The sequence below is a fragment of the Thamnophis sirtalis genome, unplaced genomic scaffold (genome assembly GCF_051295495.1).
Source record: "Thamnophis sirtalis isolate CommonGarterSnake01/CBP01778 unplaced genomic scaffold, rThaSir2_p1.2 scaffold_12, whole genome shotgun sequence".
Taxonomy (NCBI): Eukaryota; Metazoa; Chordata; class Lepidosauria; order Squamata; family Natricidae; genus Thamnophis; species Thamnophis sirtalis.
Genome location: NW_028261392.1, coordinates 63455206 through 63469214, shown reverse-complemented (window position 1 = coordinate 63469214; position 14009 = coordinate 63455206). Strand labels below are relative to the sequence as shown.

At 40.8% G+C, this 14009-nt stretch overlaps 1 protein-coding gene across 1 annotated transcript in view; it reads left to right on the top strand.

The window, feature by feature from the left end:
- The window catches only part of NIBAN1 (niban apoptosis regulator 1), a 63064-nt gene extending 49272 nt beyond the window's left edge, over window positions 1-13792 (top strand). The window contains exons 7-14 of the mRNA XM_087726163.1: window positions 1169-1273; window positions 2398-2560; window positions 5042-5229; window positions 5991-6152; window positions 7759-7869; window positions 8941-9048; window positions 10813-10924; window positions 11762-13792. Of these exons, the coding sequence (XP_087582289.1) occupies window positions 1169-1273; window positions 2398-2560; window positions 5042-5229; window positions 5991-6152; window positions 7759-7869; window positions 8941-9048; window positions 10813-10924; window positions 11762-13758 (2946 nt within the window). The 3' untranslated portion in view covers window positions 13759-13792. The remainder of the gene's footprint in view (window positions 1-1168; window positions 1274-2397; window positions 2561-5041; window positions 5230-5990; window positions 6153-7758; window positions 7870-8940; window positions 9049-10812; window positions 10925-11761) is intronic.
- The last annotated feature ends 217 nt before the right edge of the window (window positions 13793-14009 follow it).

Below are 14009 nucleotides of genomic sequence, written 5' to 3'. Positions count from 1 at the left end.
TTTTCATCTAGTATAACTAAATGCCTCACTTTCATTGTACAGTATATGTTCAGTTACAATTAGTATTATTTTTTCGCAGTAAATCATGATTCCCTTACATTCTTGATTGTCTATTTGATAACAGTATACCTTTATATAATCCCCATTTGATAGAAAAAATGTTTTTTTAACCAACCATTTATATTTGTATATCACTATTTTCAATTATGCATAATTCCACCAATCAACTATCAGGTATGCTTATGTTCATTATTATCCTTGTACACCATACATTCAAACAGAAATCTTATTCCTTCATTTTTCAACAAAATATTCTAAATAGTCGCTACATATATATATATATATACATACATACACATACACATACATACATACATACATACATACATACATACATACATATATTTAAAGTCACAACCCCTGGTATGCCCAAATATGGGAGGAAGGTCACACTTCCACTCTCTGTCCTTCGACTCGTCACAAGAGACCATCCAGACAGAAACCCAATATTTTTTACTGTTGCCTTTTTGTTACATTTGTTATATTTATGCTGATAAATAAATAAAGGGAGACTAGTATAGATCTATTTCAAGCTATTTAGCTCTCATCAGCTAGCCATACCCTTGCTGGGAATCGAACCTGTGCTCTATTGCCTCTTAGGCAGATGTGTTAACCATTGAGCTAGATAGCAGGTTCAAATCCCAGTAAGGATATGCCAGCTGATGAGAGCTAAATAGCTTGAAATAGATCTATACTAGTCTCCCTTTATTTATTTATCAGCACAAATAAAACACACACACACACACATATATAAAACACACACACACACACACACACACACATTATATATATATATATATATATATATATATATATATATATATATATATATATACCAATTTTCAATTATTCCCTTATTAAAATTATTTATCAACAACAAGATATCATTGTAATATGTTCTTAACGTTATACATTATATCACCAATCCTCTATCAAGTGTACATAAAATCATTATTATCCTTATCCTTTTTAAAGCAAAAAATTCTAGAGTATTCAATTCATAGATGTATCAGTTTTTCATTGTATCATTGTTAATTTATTTCGCAGCTAATTTCTGTGCTTTTGAGGCTAAAGAAAAAAAAATTATTAAATGTTTATCTCTTTTCAGATTCTTAGCAACCTTGTGATGGAGGAACTCCTCTCCAGCCTTCAGAGCATGGTGCTCCCTAAAATGAAAGGGAAAAGGAATGAGCGAAAGCGGGCGTGGTTCGGGGTAAGTACTATATTTCCTGATCACAAAGTTCTTTTTTTTAAAAAAAAAAACATGTTGATAACAACTACTTCTTTTCTTTTTTCTTTTTTTTAATAAATATTTTTATTAACAAACATGTAAAATACGCACACACAAAACTTAGACGTACACCACATTTACACAATACAATAGGAATAGGAACTTCCTGTTTTTTTATAATAGCAAATCATCCATCGATACCGCTCACCTTATATTATTTCCCCTTCTATTGTATTTCATTTGGATTTCACCATTCTTAACCCTCTTATTTTACTCATAACTATTATTTTTGGAGTGTTGTTATATATAAGAGCCGAGGTGGCGCAGTGGTTAGAGTGCTGTACTGCAGCCACTTCAGCTGACTGTTATCTGCAGTTCGGCTGTTCAAATCTCACTGGCTCAGGGTTGACTCAGCCTTCCATCCTTCCGAGGTGGGTAAAATGAGGACCCGGGTTGTTGTTGGGGGCGATATGCTGACTCTGTAAACCGCTTAGAGAGGGCTGAAAGTCCTATGAAGCAGTATATAAGTCTAACTGCTATTGCTATTGCTATTCTTTCATTGATTTTTGTTTCTTTCCTCCATCCACCTATATCATTTATCCCATATCTGGTAGAATTCTGATTCTTCCTTTCCCTGGATTTCTTTAGTTAGTTAGCTAGTATCTATCAAGAGATGTTGCAGCTGGAAATAGCCCCCGAGAGGCAAAGATTATAGATAGTCCTCTGTAATCTAACCACTAAGCCACAAGGTTCTCCTCCTTTATCAGCTGAGCCAGGGAAATAGGTATGTATTTAGTGTCACAACCCCTGGTATGCCCAAATATGGGAGGAAGTCTACTGCTTCCATTCTCTGTCTATCGGCTCGTCACAAGAGACCATCCAGACAGAAACCCAATATTTTTACTGTTGCCTTTGTATATATATGTAACCGCGTAACTGTTCCTTACACCTATTAGCTCTCCGTTGCCGGGCATCCACATATATATATATTTATAGTTCTATATTAATTACAAGAACAATCATTACCTTCATGGTTAATTTATGAAGCTGGTTTGGAGCTGGTTTGCATGGCTGGCAAAAAATTTCATTCCTGCTTTTTGTTATAGATTCTAGAAGAAACATACCATTTGGTACATGATCAGGTATCGGATGGTTTACGTGCTCTGAAAGAAGAATGCAAAGAGGCCACTCGAGGACTAGAGGGAACTATTCGTTCAAACATAGACCAGATTGTGGCTTCGAAAGACTTTCTGGCTACGAAAATAAAAGGTAAATTGAATGTCACAAATTAGCATTTGTGGCACGCGGAGCCCTCTCTGTGGGGGACGTCAGCTGTTGCCCCAGCTCAGCTCCACTGTGCATGTGCCTGCGCCTCCCACCGGCCACTTGCTTATTGGGTTTCTGCCACGCATGCGCAGGGGGAGGGGGGAGTGTTGGGGGTGCAGCACGCCTTCCCACGGCCCATTTTTGGTCCCAGGAGGCTGCAGGGAGGTCCAAAATGGGGCGCGGGCGGGGCGCACGGACATGCATGAGGGGGTCACGGGCGCATGTGCAGAGCGGGCACGTGGGAGGGGTATCACACACATTGCATTAGGGGTATGGACAATCCGGGTCCTCATTTTACCCACCTCGGAAGGATGGAAGGCTGAGTCAACCTTGAGCCGGTGAGATTTGAACAGCCGAACTGCAGAACTGCAGTCAGCTGAAGGAGCCTGCAGTGCTGCACTCTAACCACTGCGCCACCTCGGCTCTATGATCTAATTCTATTTTGTTAAAAAGCAAAAACAAAAACAAAAAAAACAAAAAAACACCCCGAACCTATAAGCAATATAGTACAAATGAAGATGATCAATAGCACTTCTAGTTTTGGCCTGCATTTCTGTGCACATTTATCGGAACTAGCCTCATTGAATAATTAGGGATTTTTTTTCCCTTTAAAAAGTATAAACTGGGTTGCATGCAGGGTGGATAAAAATGATGGTTTTTTTATTTAGATCCTGTTTTTTTATTTTTATTAAATTTACTTTAATGAAATGCTTTTTGAGTTAAAATCGATCTAAAGATAGCTTTCTGTTTAAGATGCATTAATAATTTAGTTTATTCAGCATGAAATGTAACTTAGTTACGTAGCACGAGAGGCTGTATATTCTGCAATATTGGGACTCTCGGTGAGTCAACAGCAGGTCAGAGAAGGAGTCGCTGTGGGGCGGAGGTGACAGTTGCTCTCCCAAAATTATGACTGAAATCGAGTTGGTTTAAATCAAGCCTGTTTACTAGTGATTTAAATCACGATTTAAATCAAATCCACCCTGGTTGCATGTCTTGTCAGAATATTGGACAATTTCATAGTAGCAGAATCTGCAAATCAGTTCCGTCCCTGAGCAAACTTTATTAGCTTGAGTTAGAAATAATTAATTATCATATTGTAATATCATTAAAAAGGGTTTTAGCTACCTGCTATGGTTTAAGGTTTAAGGTTTATTAAAATTTGTATGCCGCCCACTCCCATCGGGACTCTGGGCGGCTCACAGCAAGACAGAAACAGTTTAAATTTAAAAATAGAAAAATACAATATTAAAAATTCACATCATCCATTACATCTAAGCGGGGGCTGGATATCCATCAACAGCCCCAGGCCTGCCGGAACAACCATGTCTTAACTGCTTTACGGAAGGCCGGGAGAGTGGTAAGGGTCCGGATCTCTGCGGGTAGATCGTTCGGCACAGAGTCAGATATGGAGTATCTCTACAATGCAGTGGTGGGATTCAAATAATTTAACAACCAATTCTCTGCCCTAATGACTATCTGGGTAGGTGGGGCTCGGTGGTCATGTGACTGGGTGGGCGTGGCCAACTCAAAATCACTCAGGTCGATGGGCGCTTCGCCTTAGCTGTGACAATGTAATAAGGGTTAACCGGAGAGGCAGTTTCTGTGAGCAGAGCAATAAAGATCAGGCTAGAAACAACACCAGAATGTTCCTTCCTTCCTGCCTTCCTTACAGGATTAGCCCTGTAAAGTGGGGAAAAAACGAAAGGAGATTTCTTCCAACAACCGGTTCTCTGAACTACTTAGAAAGTTACCAACCGGTTCTCCCGAATAGGTGCGAACCGGCTGAATCCCACCACTGCTACAATGACTGAACCCCAACATTTATAGCTGTTTTAATGATATTACAATAAGGTCAAGAAATTTACCAAAGACTAACTGACGAGACTTTTCAGAACCACCTTAAATTACCTCACACACAGCACTGGCATGCATAAGAATATGATGCAAACTTGTTTTTGAAAAGGCATCTTTGGTTTGCGTTAAAACAACTTCAACACCCACAATGTTCTGATTGCACCACAAACGCAGTAGTCATCCTTACCTTTCACACAGGCACTGAGTTTTATAAATATGAGCATGATAGTGTAGAATAATCATATCCAAGGACCAGTGGTGGGTTTCAAAAATTTTTGGAACCTCTTCTGTAGGTGTGGCCTGCTTTCCGGGTCCACTGGTGGAACCTCTTCTAACCGGTTCGATAGATTTGATGAACCGGTTCTACCGAATAGGTACGAACTGGTAGGAACCCACCTCTGGCCTGGTTCTAAATCTACCTTTTCAGTGCTGTTGCAAATTCAAATGTTTGCCGAATGTGCAGACAGTAAGGGAGGACTAAGTGTAATAAATTATATAAGATGGCATTTTTTGTTTAAAGTCTTCTTCCTTCTTAGAGTTCAACTCAGGTTTATCTTAAATCTTCAGGGAGCATAACTGAACCTATCCAGATCTGTTGCAGTGAAAGTATTCAGCCCTTTTTAGCTTCTGTACTGGAGGAACTCATGGGGCCAGTTAGCTCCGGATTCACCGAAATCTGCCTGCTGTTTGAAAAGGAAGTCAACGCAATCAGCCAAACCTTTCAAGCAACAAATGATGTTGCAACACTTAATGAGGTAAGGAAGCCATGATACTAAATTGTTTGCCTTCTGCATGGATGGGAGTCACTTGGGGTCATCACCAGTGGTGGGTTACAAAAATTGTTCGAACCTGCTCTGTGGGTGTGGCCTCCTTTGTGGGAGTGGCTTGCCACCCATGTGACCGGATGGGAGTGGCTGGCCGCCCATATGACCGGATATGAAGATGCCGACGACACTTGTCAGAACCACCTTAAATTACCTCACACACAGCACTGGCATGCATAAGAATAGGATGTAAACTTGTTTTTTAAAAGGCATCTTTGGTTTGCGTTAAAACAACTTCGACACACGCAATGTTCTGATTGTGCAACAAACGCAGTAGTCATCCTTACCTTTCACAGAGGCACTGAGTTTTATAAATATGAGCATGATAGTGTAGAATAATCATATCCAAGGACCAGTGGTGGGTTTCAAAAAATGTTTGAAACCTCTTCTGTAGGTGTGGCCTGCTTTCCGGGTCCACTGGTGGAACCTCTTCTAACCGGTTCGGTAGATTTGACGAACCGGTTCTACCGAATAGGTGCGAACTGGTAGGAACCCACCTCTGGCTTAATCATTCCTTTTTACTTCAGGAGTGCCAGCAGAACTCCAGAAACCTTTCTCAGTTACCCATATGACACGAAGGGCTGCTGTAATTGTGTAACTACCAGGTTACACAACCTTCTAATTTTTGAATGGACAGTAAATGTACCACTACCGGAAAATCTACTTCCTTCCCAATCTGTGTTTCTTGACAGAATGTGAATCACCTGACGAACCTGCCATACGACTCTGTCAAAATGGAGCCATCCTATCTAAAAGTCAATTTTCTTCAAGAGCAACACCAGGATCTCAAGACCCGCTTCAAATTCCACAACATCGACATAATTATCCAGAGGACACACAATGTAATGCAGGAGGTATGATAGGATTCATATATACTTTGGCCATCAGCAATAGGCAGGCTGATCTTCTGAGGAGTTTAATATAGGTTGGGATGGTTCACCGACAGATGCGCGCTTGACAAAAGCGCGCCGACAAAACCGCGGCGAGAAAACAGCAAGGTCAAAATCGCGCCCACAGAAGCGCGCTGGTAAATGCGCGCTGACGAAAGCGTGCCATCAACAACAATGCGACAACAACATAATAACTCTAACCCTAACCCTTACCTTAACCCTAATCGCGCTTTTGTGGGTGCGGTTTTGTCGGCGCTCTTGTGGAAGCGCTTTCGACCTTGTGGTTTTCTCACCACGGTTTTGTCGGCGTGCTTTAGTCGGGCGCGCATTTGACGGGTCACGCGTTTGGATTACTTGCCAACCAATACTTGGTTACTCCTTCTCTTGATTTGTAATAATTTGGGTTTCCAAATGCAAGTTAGAATTCCCTTTAGATATATAACCAAGACTCCTTAAAGCAAATCTCTCAATCATGTAGTCATGAAGGTAGATTCACTTCCATCTGGCAAGGTTCTGATGATATAAACCATAAATGGTTTTTGGATTATGCTAAGCCACAGTTTCTTGAGCATGATTTAAAATCTCTAATACATGAGTTTATATAATGTTTGTTTGTTTGTTTGTTGGATTTATATGCTACCCTTCTCCCAAGGACTCAGGGCGGCGTACAACATTAAAAAACAACAACAACACATATTACAAAAGTTAAAAAAAAAATAGATAGCGTATCCAAAAAATAAACCTAATTAAGATTAACAATAACATTTAAAAAAATTCGAATTAAAATTAACAATGATCAATCATTTATTTTGTTTTGTTCAGGCCAGGTCGGCTTGCTGGAAAAGCCAACTTTTTAGGCCGCGTCGGAAGGACCGGAGGTCGGGGGTTATGCGAAGCTCCGGGGGCAGCTCATTCCAGAGGGAAGGGGCTCCCACAGAGAAGGCTCTCCCCCTGGGGGTCGCTAGCCGACACTGTCTGGCCGACGGCACCCTGAGGAGGCCAACTCAGTGGGATCGCACTGGGCGGTGGGAGGCTACTGGTGGCAGTAGGTGGTCTCGCAGGTACCCTGGGCCTAAGCCATGGAGCGCTTTAAAGGTCATAATTAGTACCTTGAATCGCACCCTAAAGACAACCGGCAACCAGTGCAGGCCGCCTAAAAGGGGTGTAACACGGGAGCACCTAGATGCCCCCATGATAACCCGCGCAGCCGCATTCTGGACCAGTTGAAGCCTCCGGGTGCTCTTCAAGGGCAGCCCCATGTAGGGAGCGTTACAGTAGTCCAGGCGAGAAAGGACGAGGGCATGAGTGATGTACTGACATCACTAACATTTTGTTTATGTACTAACATAAACAAAAAAAAACTCTGCATTATAACTTCGTGTGCAAATAAATTCATGGAATAATTCATAAAGACAAAGTTATTTGCAATAATAAGAAAAAACATTGCCAGCATGCCTTATAAATAAATATTTCTACGTACAACTAGATGTTGACAAAGAGAGAGATCTGAGTGGCAGATGGACCGTTGCAAGAAAATAAATAAGGCAACTATTTTTTAATCTGTTTTTAGATTCTGGAAAATGCAGTATATACATTTGAGCAGCTACTGGGTTTAAATCACTCCAAAGACGTAACCAAAACGGCAACGGCCATAGAAAAAGTCAAACTTCGTGTTCTTAAGGTGAAGTATTTATTTCTTTTGCTTGTTCTCAAAGTAGGAATGTTGGGTTATAATGTTATTGCCATGTAGGGCTGAGAGTTCGCCAACCTGATGTATTTAGATGTGCTGGGAATTCTGGGAACTGCAACCTAGGGGCACATTTTAGAAAGATGACATAAAAGGCATCTCTGCATTTTATTGTTTATACAATGCCATATACCCAGATCTAATATTAAGAATAAATGAATGAATAAATTAACAAAATAAACACACTAGGAATAAAAAAGTTTATTCCAGGTTTGCTGCAAAGAAGTAACTTCCTATTTTCTCAAGATCTTTGTAACTTTCCTTTCTTTTTCTACTTCTCTCATCGCTTCTTTAATTATTATTTTTCTTTGTTCTTTCAATGTTCAAATTGCAGCACTGTTTTTATTCTGTTGAAAACTTCCTTAGTAAAAAAAATTATATATTTATAAAAAAAGGATAACATCGAGTTTGCTGTGATCCTACAGATAAAAAATGTCTGTATATTTAGAGATAGTTATTGGCTTTATGCTTGATTTGGTTCCACCACAAAACCGCGGTCGACTAAAGCGCGCTCGCCAAAACCGCGTACCTGACGTCATCACAGCGCGACGAAAAAAGCACGCTGTGAACACTAAAGCTAAAATTAACCCCTAAACCTAACCCCCCGAAACCTAACCCTAACCCTAACCCTTAACCTAACCCTAACCCTTAACCTAATGCTAAACCTAACGCTAACCCTTAACCTAACCCTAAACCTAACGCTTAACCTAACCCTAAACCTAACCCTAACCCTTAACCTAACCCTAAACCGAAACCTAACCCTTACCTTAACGTGAATCGGCTTGCTTTCAAAGCGCTTTTTAAAGCGCCCTTTTTTCTCCGCGGTCACTGTTGTCGCGCTGCTGATGACGTCAGCGACGCGCTTTAATGGGGCGCGCTTTAGTGGACCGCGGTTTTGTCGTGCCACGCTTGATTTTAGTATACATTAGCAGGGGAGGAAGTTGGGAAGTAGGTGTTTCCAAAATCTCATACCGGATTCTTCTTTTTACACAACTTATATGGCAGCAATATGATTATGATAGCAGTACTATCCGGAAGAGGATATTTCAGGATATATTGATCCAAGTCACTCTGCCCACACTTCAGCGGACATTGGCTTCAACGTGTAAACCGGTAGGTTAATATACTGACATATATGACCCAAAGGTATTTGCAAATCAAAACTAAAATGCTAATAATGTCAGCAGACAATAGTTCTTTAGTTTTAAAGTCTGTCAAAATGAAATGATAGAGACAAGACAGCAACAGTGAGTTGGAGTTGTCCTTAGTTATTCTTAGGGCTAATCTGTAGGATTTATGGTTAACTTAAATCCTGTGGATTTTCACTGATCTAGATTACGTGTGACAAGTTTTTTCTTAAACCTATCTCTCTTCCTAAAACTCCAAGGTTGTTGTAAAAAAGCTAGTCTTTTCTTTTCTTTTTTCCTTGAAAGCCAAAGGAATATATTGGGCACAAGATACGGTTAGTTCCTCATGTTAGAACAAATCATAAAATATAAGAATTGAAGGGGACCTTGGAGAGGATCTGTATTCTTCTGAAATATGAAAAGATAATTAAAAGTTACTTTGGGCAAAATGATAAGATGCTGCCAAGAAGCCTTTGCATATTATACCTATAAAAATGAGTTAGAACTTATATAACCCTCTGTCTAAAAAAGCGTGTGTTATGTTTCCTCGAAAAACTAATTCACGCAGTTCTTCTTAGGGACATTCTGTTAAGAAACAGAATATATGTAAGAGTGAGATATTTTAAAAACAGATGGAAAGACATATGAACATGTACATAGTATTTGTGGCATCTTCTCGGAATGGGTTTTCGGAGCTTGAGAAAGAGGAGGGCAGCTTGCAAAAGGCTACATGATTTTTTTAATCGGTATAGAGATATTAGAAAAGATATTTTACCCATTTAGAAAATTGATAGCCACATTCCTGGTGCAGTAGTCCTAGACTGGACTACTGCAACGTGCTCTACATGGGGCAGCCCTTGAAGAGCATTCGGCGACTCGAGCTTGTCCAGAATGCAGCCGCGCGAGCGATCGTGGGTGCACCTCAGTTCACCCACGTAATACCTATCCTCCGCGAGCTGCACTGGCTGCCTATTGGTCTTCGGATACACTTCAAGGCGCTAGTCATCACTTATAAAGCCCTTCATGGTATTGGACCTGGGTACTTGAGAGACCGCCTGCTGCCAATTACCTCCAATAGACCGATCAGATCCCACAGATTAGGCCTCCTCCGTATTCCATCCGCCGGCCAGTGCCGACTGGCGACTACCCGGAGGAGAGCCTTCTCTGTGGCTGCTCCGACCCTCTGGAACGAACTCCCCGTGGAGATTCGAACCCTCACCACCCTCCAGGCCTTCCGCAAAGCCCTTAAAACCTGGCTGTTCCGACAGGCCTGGGGGCTAAAGAAACGTTGCCCCCGTCTCGAATGGTATGACTGTTGTGTGTTTTAAATTATGTATTGTTTTGTGTCGTTTTAATTTTTTGTTTGTATCCCCCTTCCCTGGTTTGAGTTGTGAGCCGCCCTGAGTCCCCTTCGGGGGGAAAGGGCGGCATATAAATAAAATAAACATTCAAACAACATTCAACATCAAAGAGTGATTGGCAAAAGAATGAAGAAATCATTAGTAAATGAAGAATGTGCCGATATTCTGTACTCATAATATTTTTTGCAAACCACATTGTCTTTCCATGCCTACTTTACTTGTGGCAGTTCCCAGTGAAATTCATTTCGTTGCAGAGATCGATTAAGACCCCTTCACTCTCAGATATTCTAATAAACCTCACTTGTAATTACAGTTTATTTTATTTTTTTCGGTAAATGTGTTATTTTCCAATTAGCCATTATTACTTTAAATTATATCTTGTACTGTAGATGCTTCAGGAATATGAACAGTACATCTTTAATGAATATAACAGTTTGATACAAGTTGAGAATGTCTACGAAGAGATTCTGTTTCAGACGTTGCTCGATGAATCCTTAAAAGGTAACTTTGCTTCTTGTGAGATGCATATTGATTTCTCTTGGCAAGTATATAAAAATGGACCGATTAATTCAAGGAGTTTTTAAGTTTTAGCTTGATCTTTTTCATTCAGCAGTCTTTGGATTCTTCCAAAAAAAAAAAAAAAACAATAGGTTTAAAACCAGGGTTGAAAAATCAAAATATATTATTATCTATACCTTCCCTGGGCATTGTCAGAGTTGAAGATTAATACATATGGGGGTACAGGATTGAGGAAGATGCTTCGTTGACTTTATGGATGATTTGAGAAGAGACACTTCCCTCCATTTAGTTTTTCCAAGATAATATTGCCTTGTTCTCATCATGTTTTTGTGCTCTTCAACTATGGCTGAATACTTACTGTTGTAGAGGCCAATTACCTCCAATAGACCGATTAGATCCCACAGATTAGGCCTCCTCCGAATTCCATCCGCCGGCCAATGCCGACTGGCGACTACCCGAAGGAGAGCCTTCTCTGTGGCTGCTCCGACCCTCTGGAACGAGCTCCCCGTGGAGATTCGAACCCTCACCACCCTCCAGGCCTTCCGCAAAGCCCTTAAAACCTGGCTGTTCCGACAGGCCTGGGGCTAAAGAGCTGTTGCCCCCTGCCTCGAATGGTATGACTGCTGTGTGTTTTTTAAATTATGTATTGTTATGTTCCGTCTTTTTTATTTCTTGTCTGTACCCCCCTCCCCTGATTTGAATTGTGAGCCGCCCTGAGTCCCCTTGGGGAAAAGGGCGGCATATAAATGTAATCAAATCAAATCAAATCAATCAAATATCTTTTCTTTGTTTGTTTGTTTGTATCCATCTCCTGCTCAGTGATAAAAGAAGCAGTCCATCTGAAGAAACATAACCTTTATGAGGAAATAAACCTGCCCTCTGAAAGCGTGTCCAGTTTGAGCGATCTAAAAACTCCTGTAGAATCAGCACAGGCTAGCCCAGTTAGAGAGCCAGCCCCCAATTTGATGGATGACTCCGATGCTTGCCTTGGAAGTAATGAAGTTTTCTTAGCAGAAAAACTCCGTCAAGAAGAGGAACGTGATGAGGCTAGGAAGACAAAAGAAGAGGGGGTGATAATTTCAGTTTTCAATGGCAGTGAATCAACTCCAAAAATACTTACTGTTGTAGAGGGAGCCTTTCCAATCACAAATGTCAGTGAAATCACAATGAATAAAGGAACAGCAGAAGAGCCTCCAGTTCATGACAATGTGAATGAAATTAGAAATCTGTTGACCCTGACTGTTGAACTGAAAGAATATGAACAGTCTACGAACAAAGAACAAGATTCACAGGAGTGTAGAACGTCAAACCCAAAGGAAGAAGCAGAAGATAAGAGTCAAGAGGACCATCAAACAGGTGATTTGCAGAAGCCCTGTTCTCCCACTGTAAAGGCAAATATTGTAAGTAGCTTTGGGGAAACAAGTACCATAATTCATCGGGATGCTCCTGAGAAGTGTGATGAACAACGTCCCAGTGATATCTCAAGGGAAGAACTGAAAGAATATGAACAGTCTACGAACAAAGAGCAAGATTTACAGGAGTGTAGAACGTCAAACCCAAAGGAAGAAGCAGAAGAGAAGAGGCAAGAGGACTATCAAACAGGTGATTTTCAGAAGCCCTGTTCTCCCACTGTAAAGGCAGATGATACAAATATTGTAAGTAGCTCTGGGGAAACAAGTACCATAATTCATCAGGATGCTCCTGAGAAGCGTGATGAACAACGTCCCAGTGATATCTCAAGGGAAGAACTGAAAGAATATGAACAGTCTACGAACAAAGAACAAGATTCACAGGAGTGTAGAACGTCAAACACAAAGGAAGAAGCAGAAGACAAGAGTCAAGAGGACTATCAAACAGGTGATTTGCAGAAGCCCTGTTCTCCCACTGTAAAGGCGGATGATACAAATATTGTAAGTAGCTTTGGGGAAACAAGTACCATAATTCATCGGGATGCTCTTGAGAAGTGTGATGAACAACGTCCCAGTGATATCTCAAGGGAAGAACTGAAAGAATATGAACAGTCTACGAACAAAGAACAAGATTTACAGGAGTGTAGAACGTCAAACCCAAAGGAAGAAGCAGGAGAGAAGAGTCAAGAGGACCATCAAACAGGTGATTTGCAGAAGCCCTGTTCTCCCACTGTAAAGGCAGATGATACAAATATTGTAAGTAGCTCTGGGGAAACAAGCACCATAATTCATCAGGAGGCTCCTGAGAAGTGTGAAGAACAAAGTTCCAGTGATATCTCAAGGGGAGTGTTGAACGCAGAGCCAAACGTTGCACATCCAGATGAAAAGAATGATGGTACCTGTGGCCAGTCTCAAACAGAGCCGTCTACTGAAAGTGGACAATCTGACCAGAATAAAATAGGCCTTTCATCTCATAATATTGTGTCCGAAGAACAGAACTCACAAACTGAGTATGCTGAAGTTGAACAACCCGACCAGATAAGAGAAGGATTTTCCTCTCTCCATTCTTTTCCAAAGGAAGATCATTCCCAAATGGGACAATGTATTCAAGCAGATTCTCAGAGGGCAGAACTGTCCCTTCTGCAATCTGTCCTGAGGGAAACAGAGATGTCACCCTTCTTGTGCTGTTCTGTTGAAACTCAACAAAGCATGTTGCATACAGAATCTTCAAGTACCAGCTCACCCCCTCTTCTAGTTTCCTTAGACGTGAAAGAAACTGAGGCTAAAAATATGGAAAGCGTGGACTCAGGAAATCCCACTTTTGATCAAGGGGGTGATCCTGGACAAGCAGGTGAGTCCTTGCTGCAAACGGATGCTGCAGATATAATTAAAAGTGATAAAAGTTGAAAAAAAATATGGAGGTCAACTGTTCTGATTCACTACTTACAAAATAGAATTTTGTAAATTTAAAGCCTGAGCCTAAGTTATGATTACTTTCCTTAAAACTAGAATGGAGAGACTTATTCAAAATTCACAGCCTACTTTTAATTTGAACCCGTGGCTTTCTGAAAATTTGCATTGTTTGAATAATACTCTTATGCCACTTGCTTCTTCTTGACACTGACTCATTCAGAAATGAATCATGAAAGAATCATCAC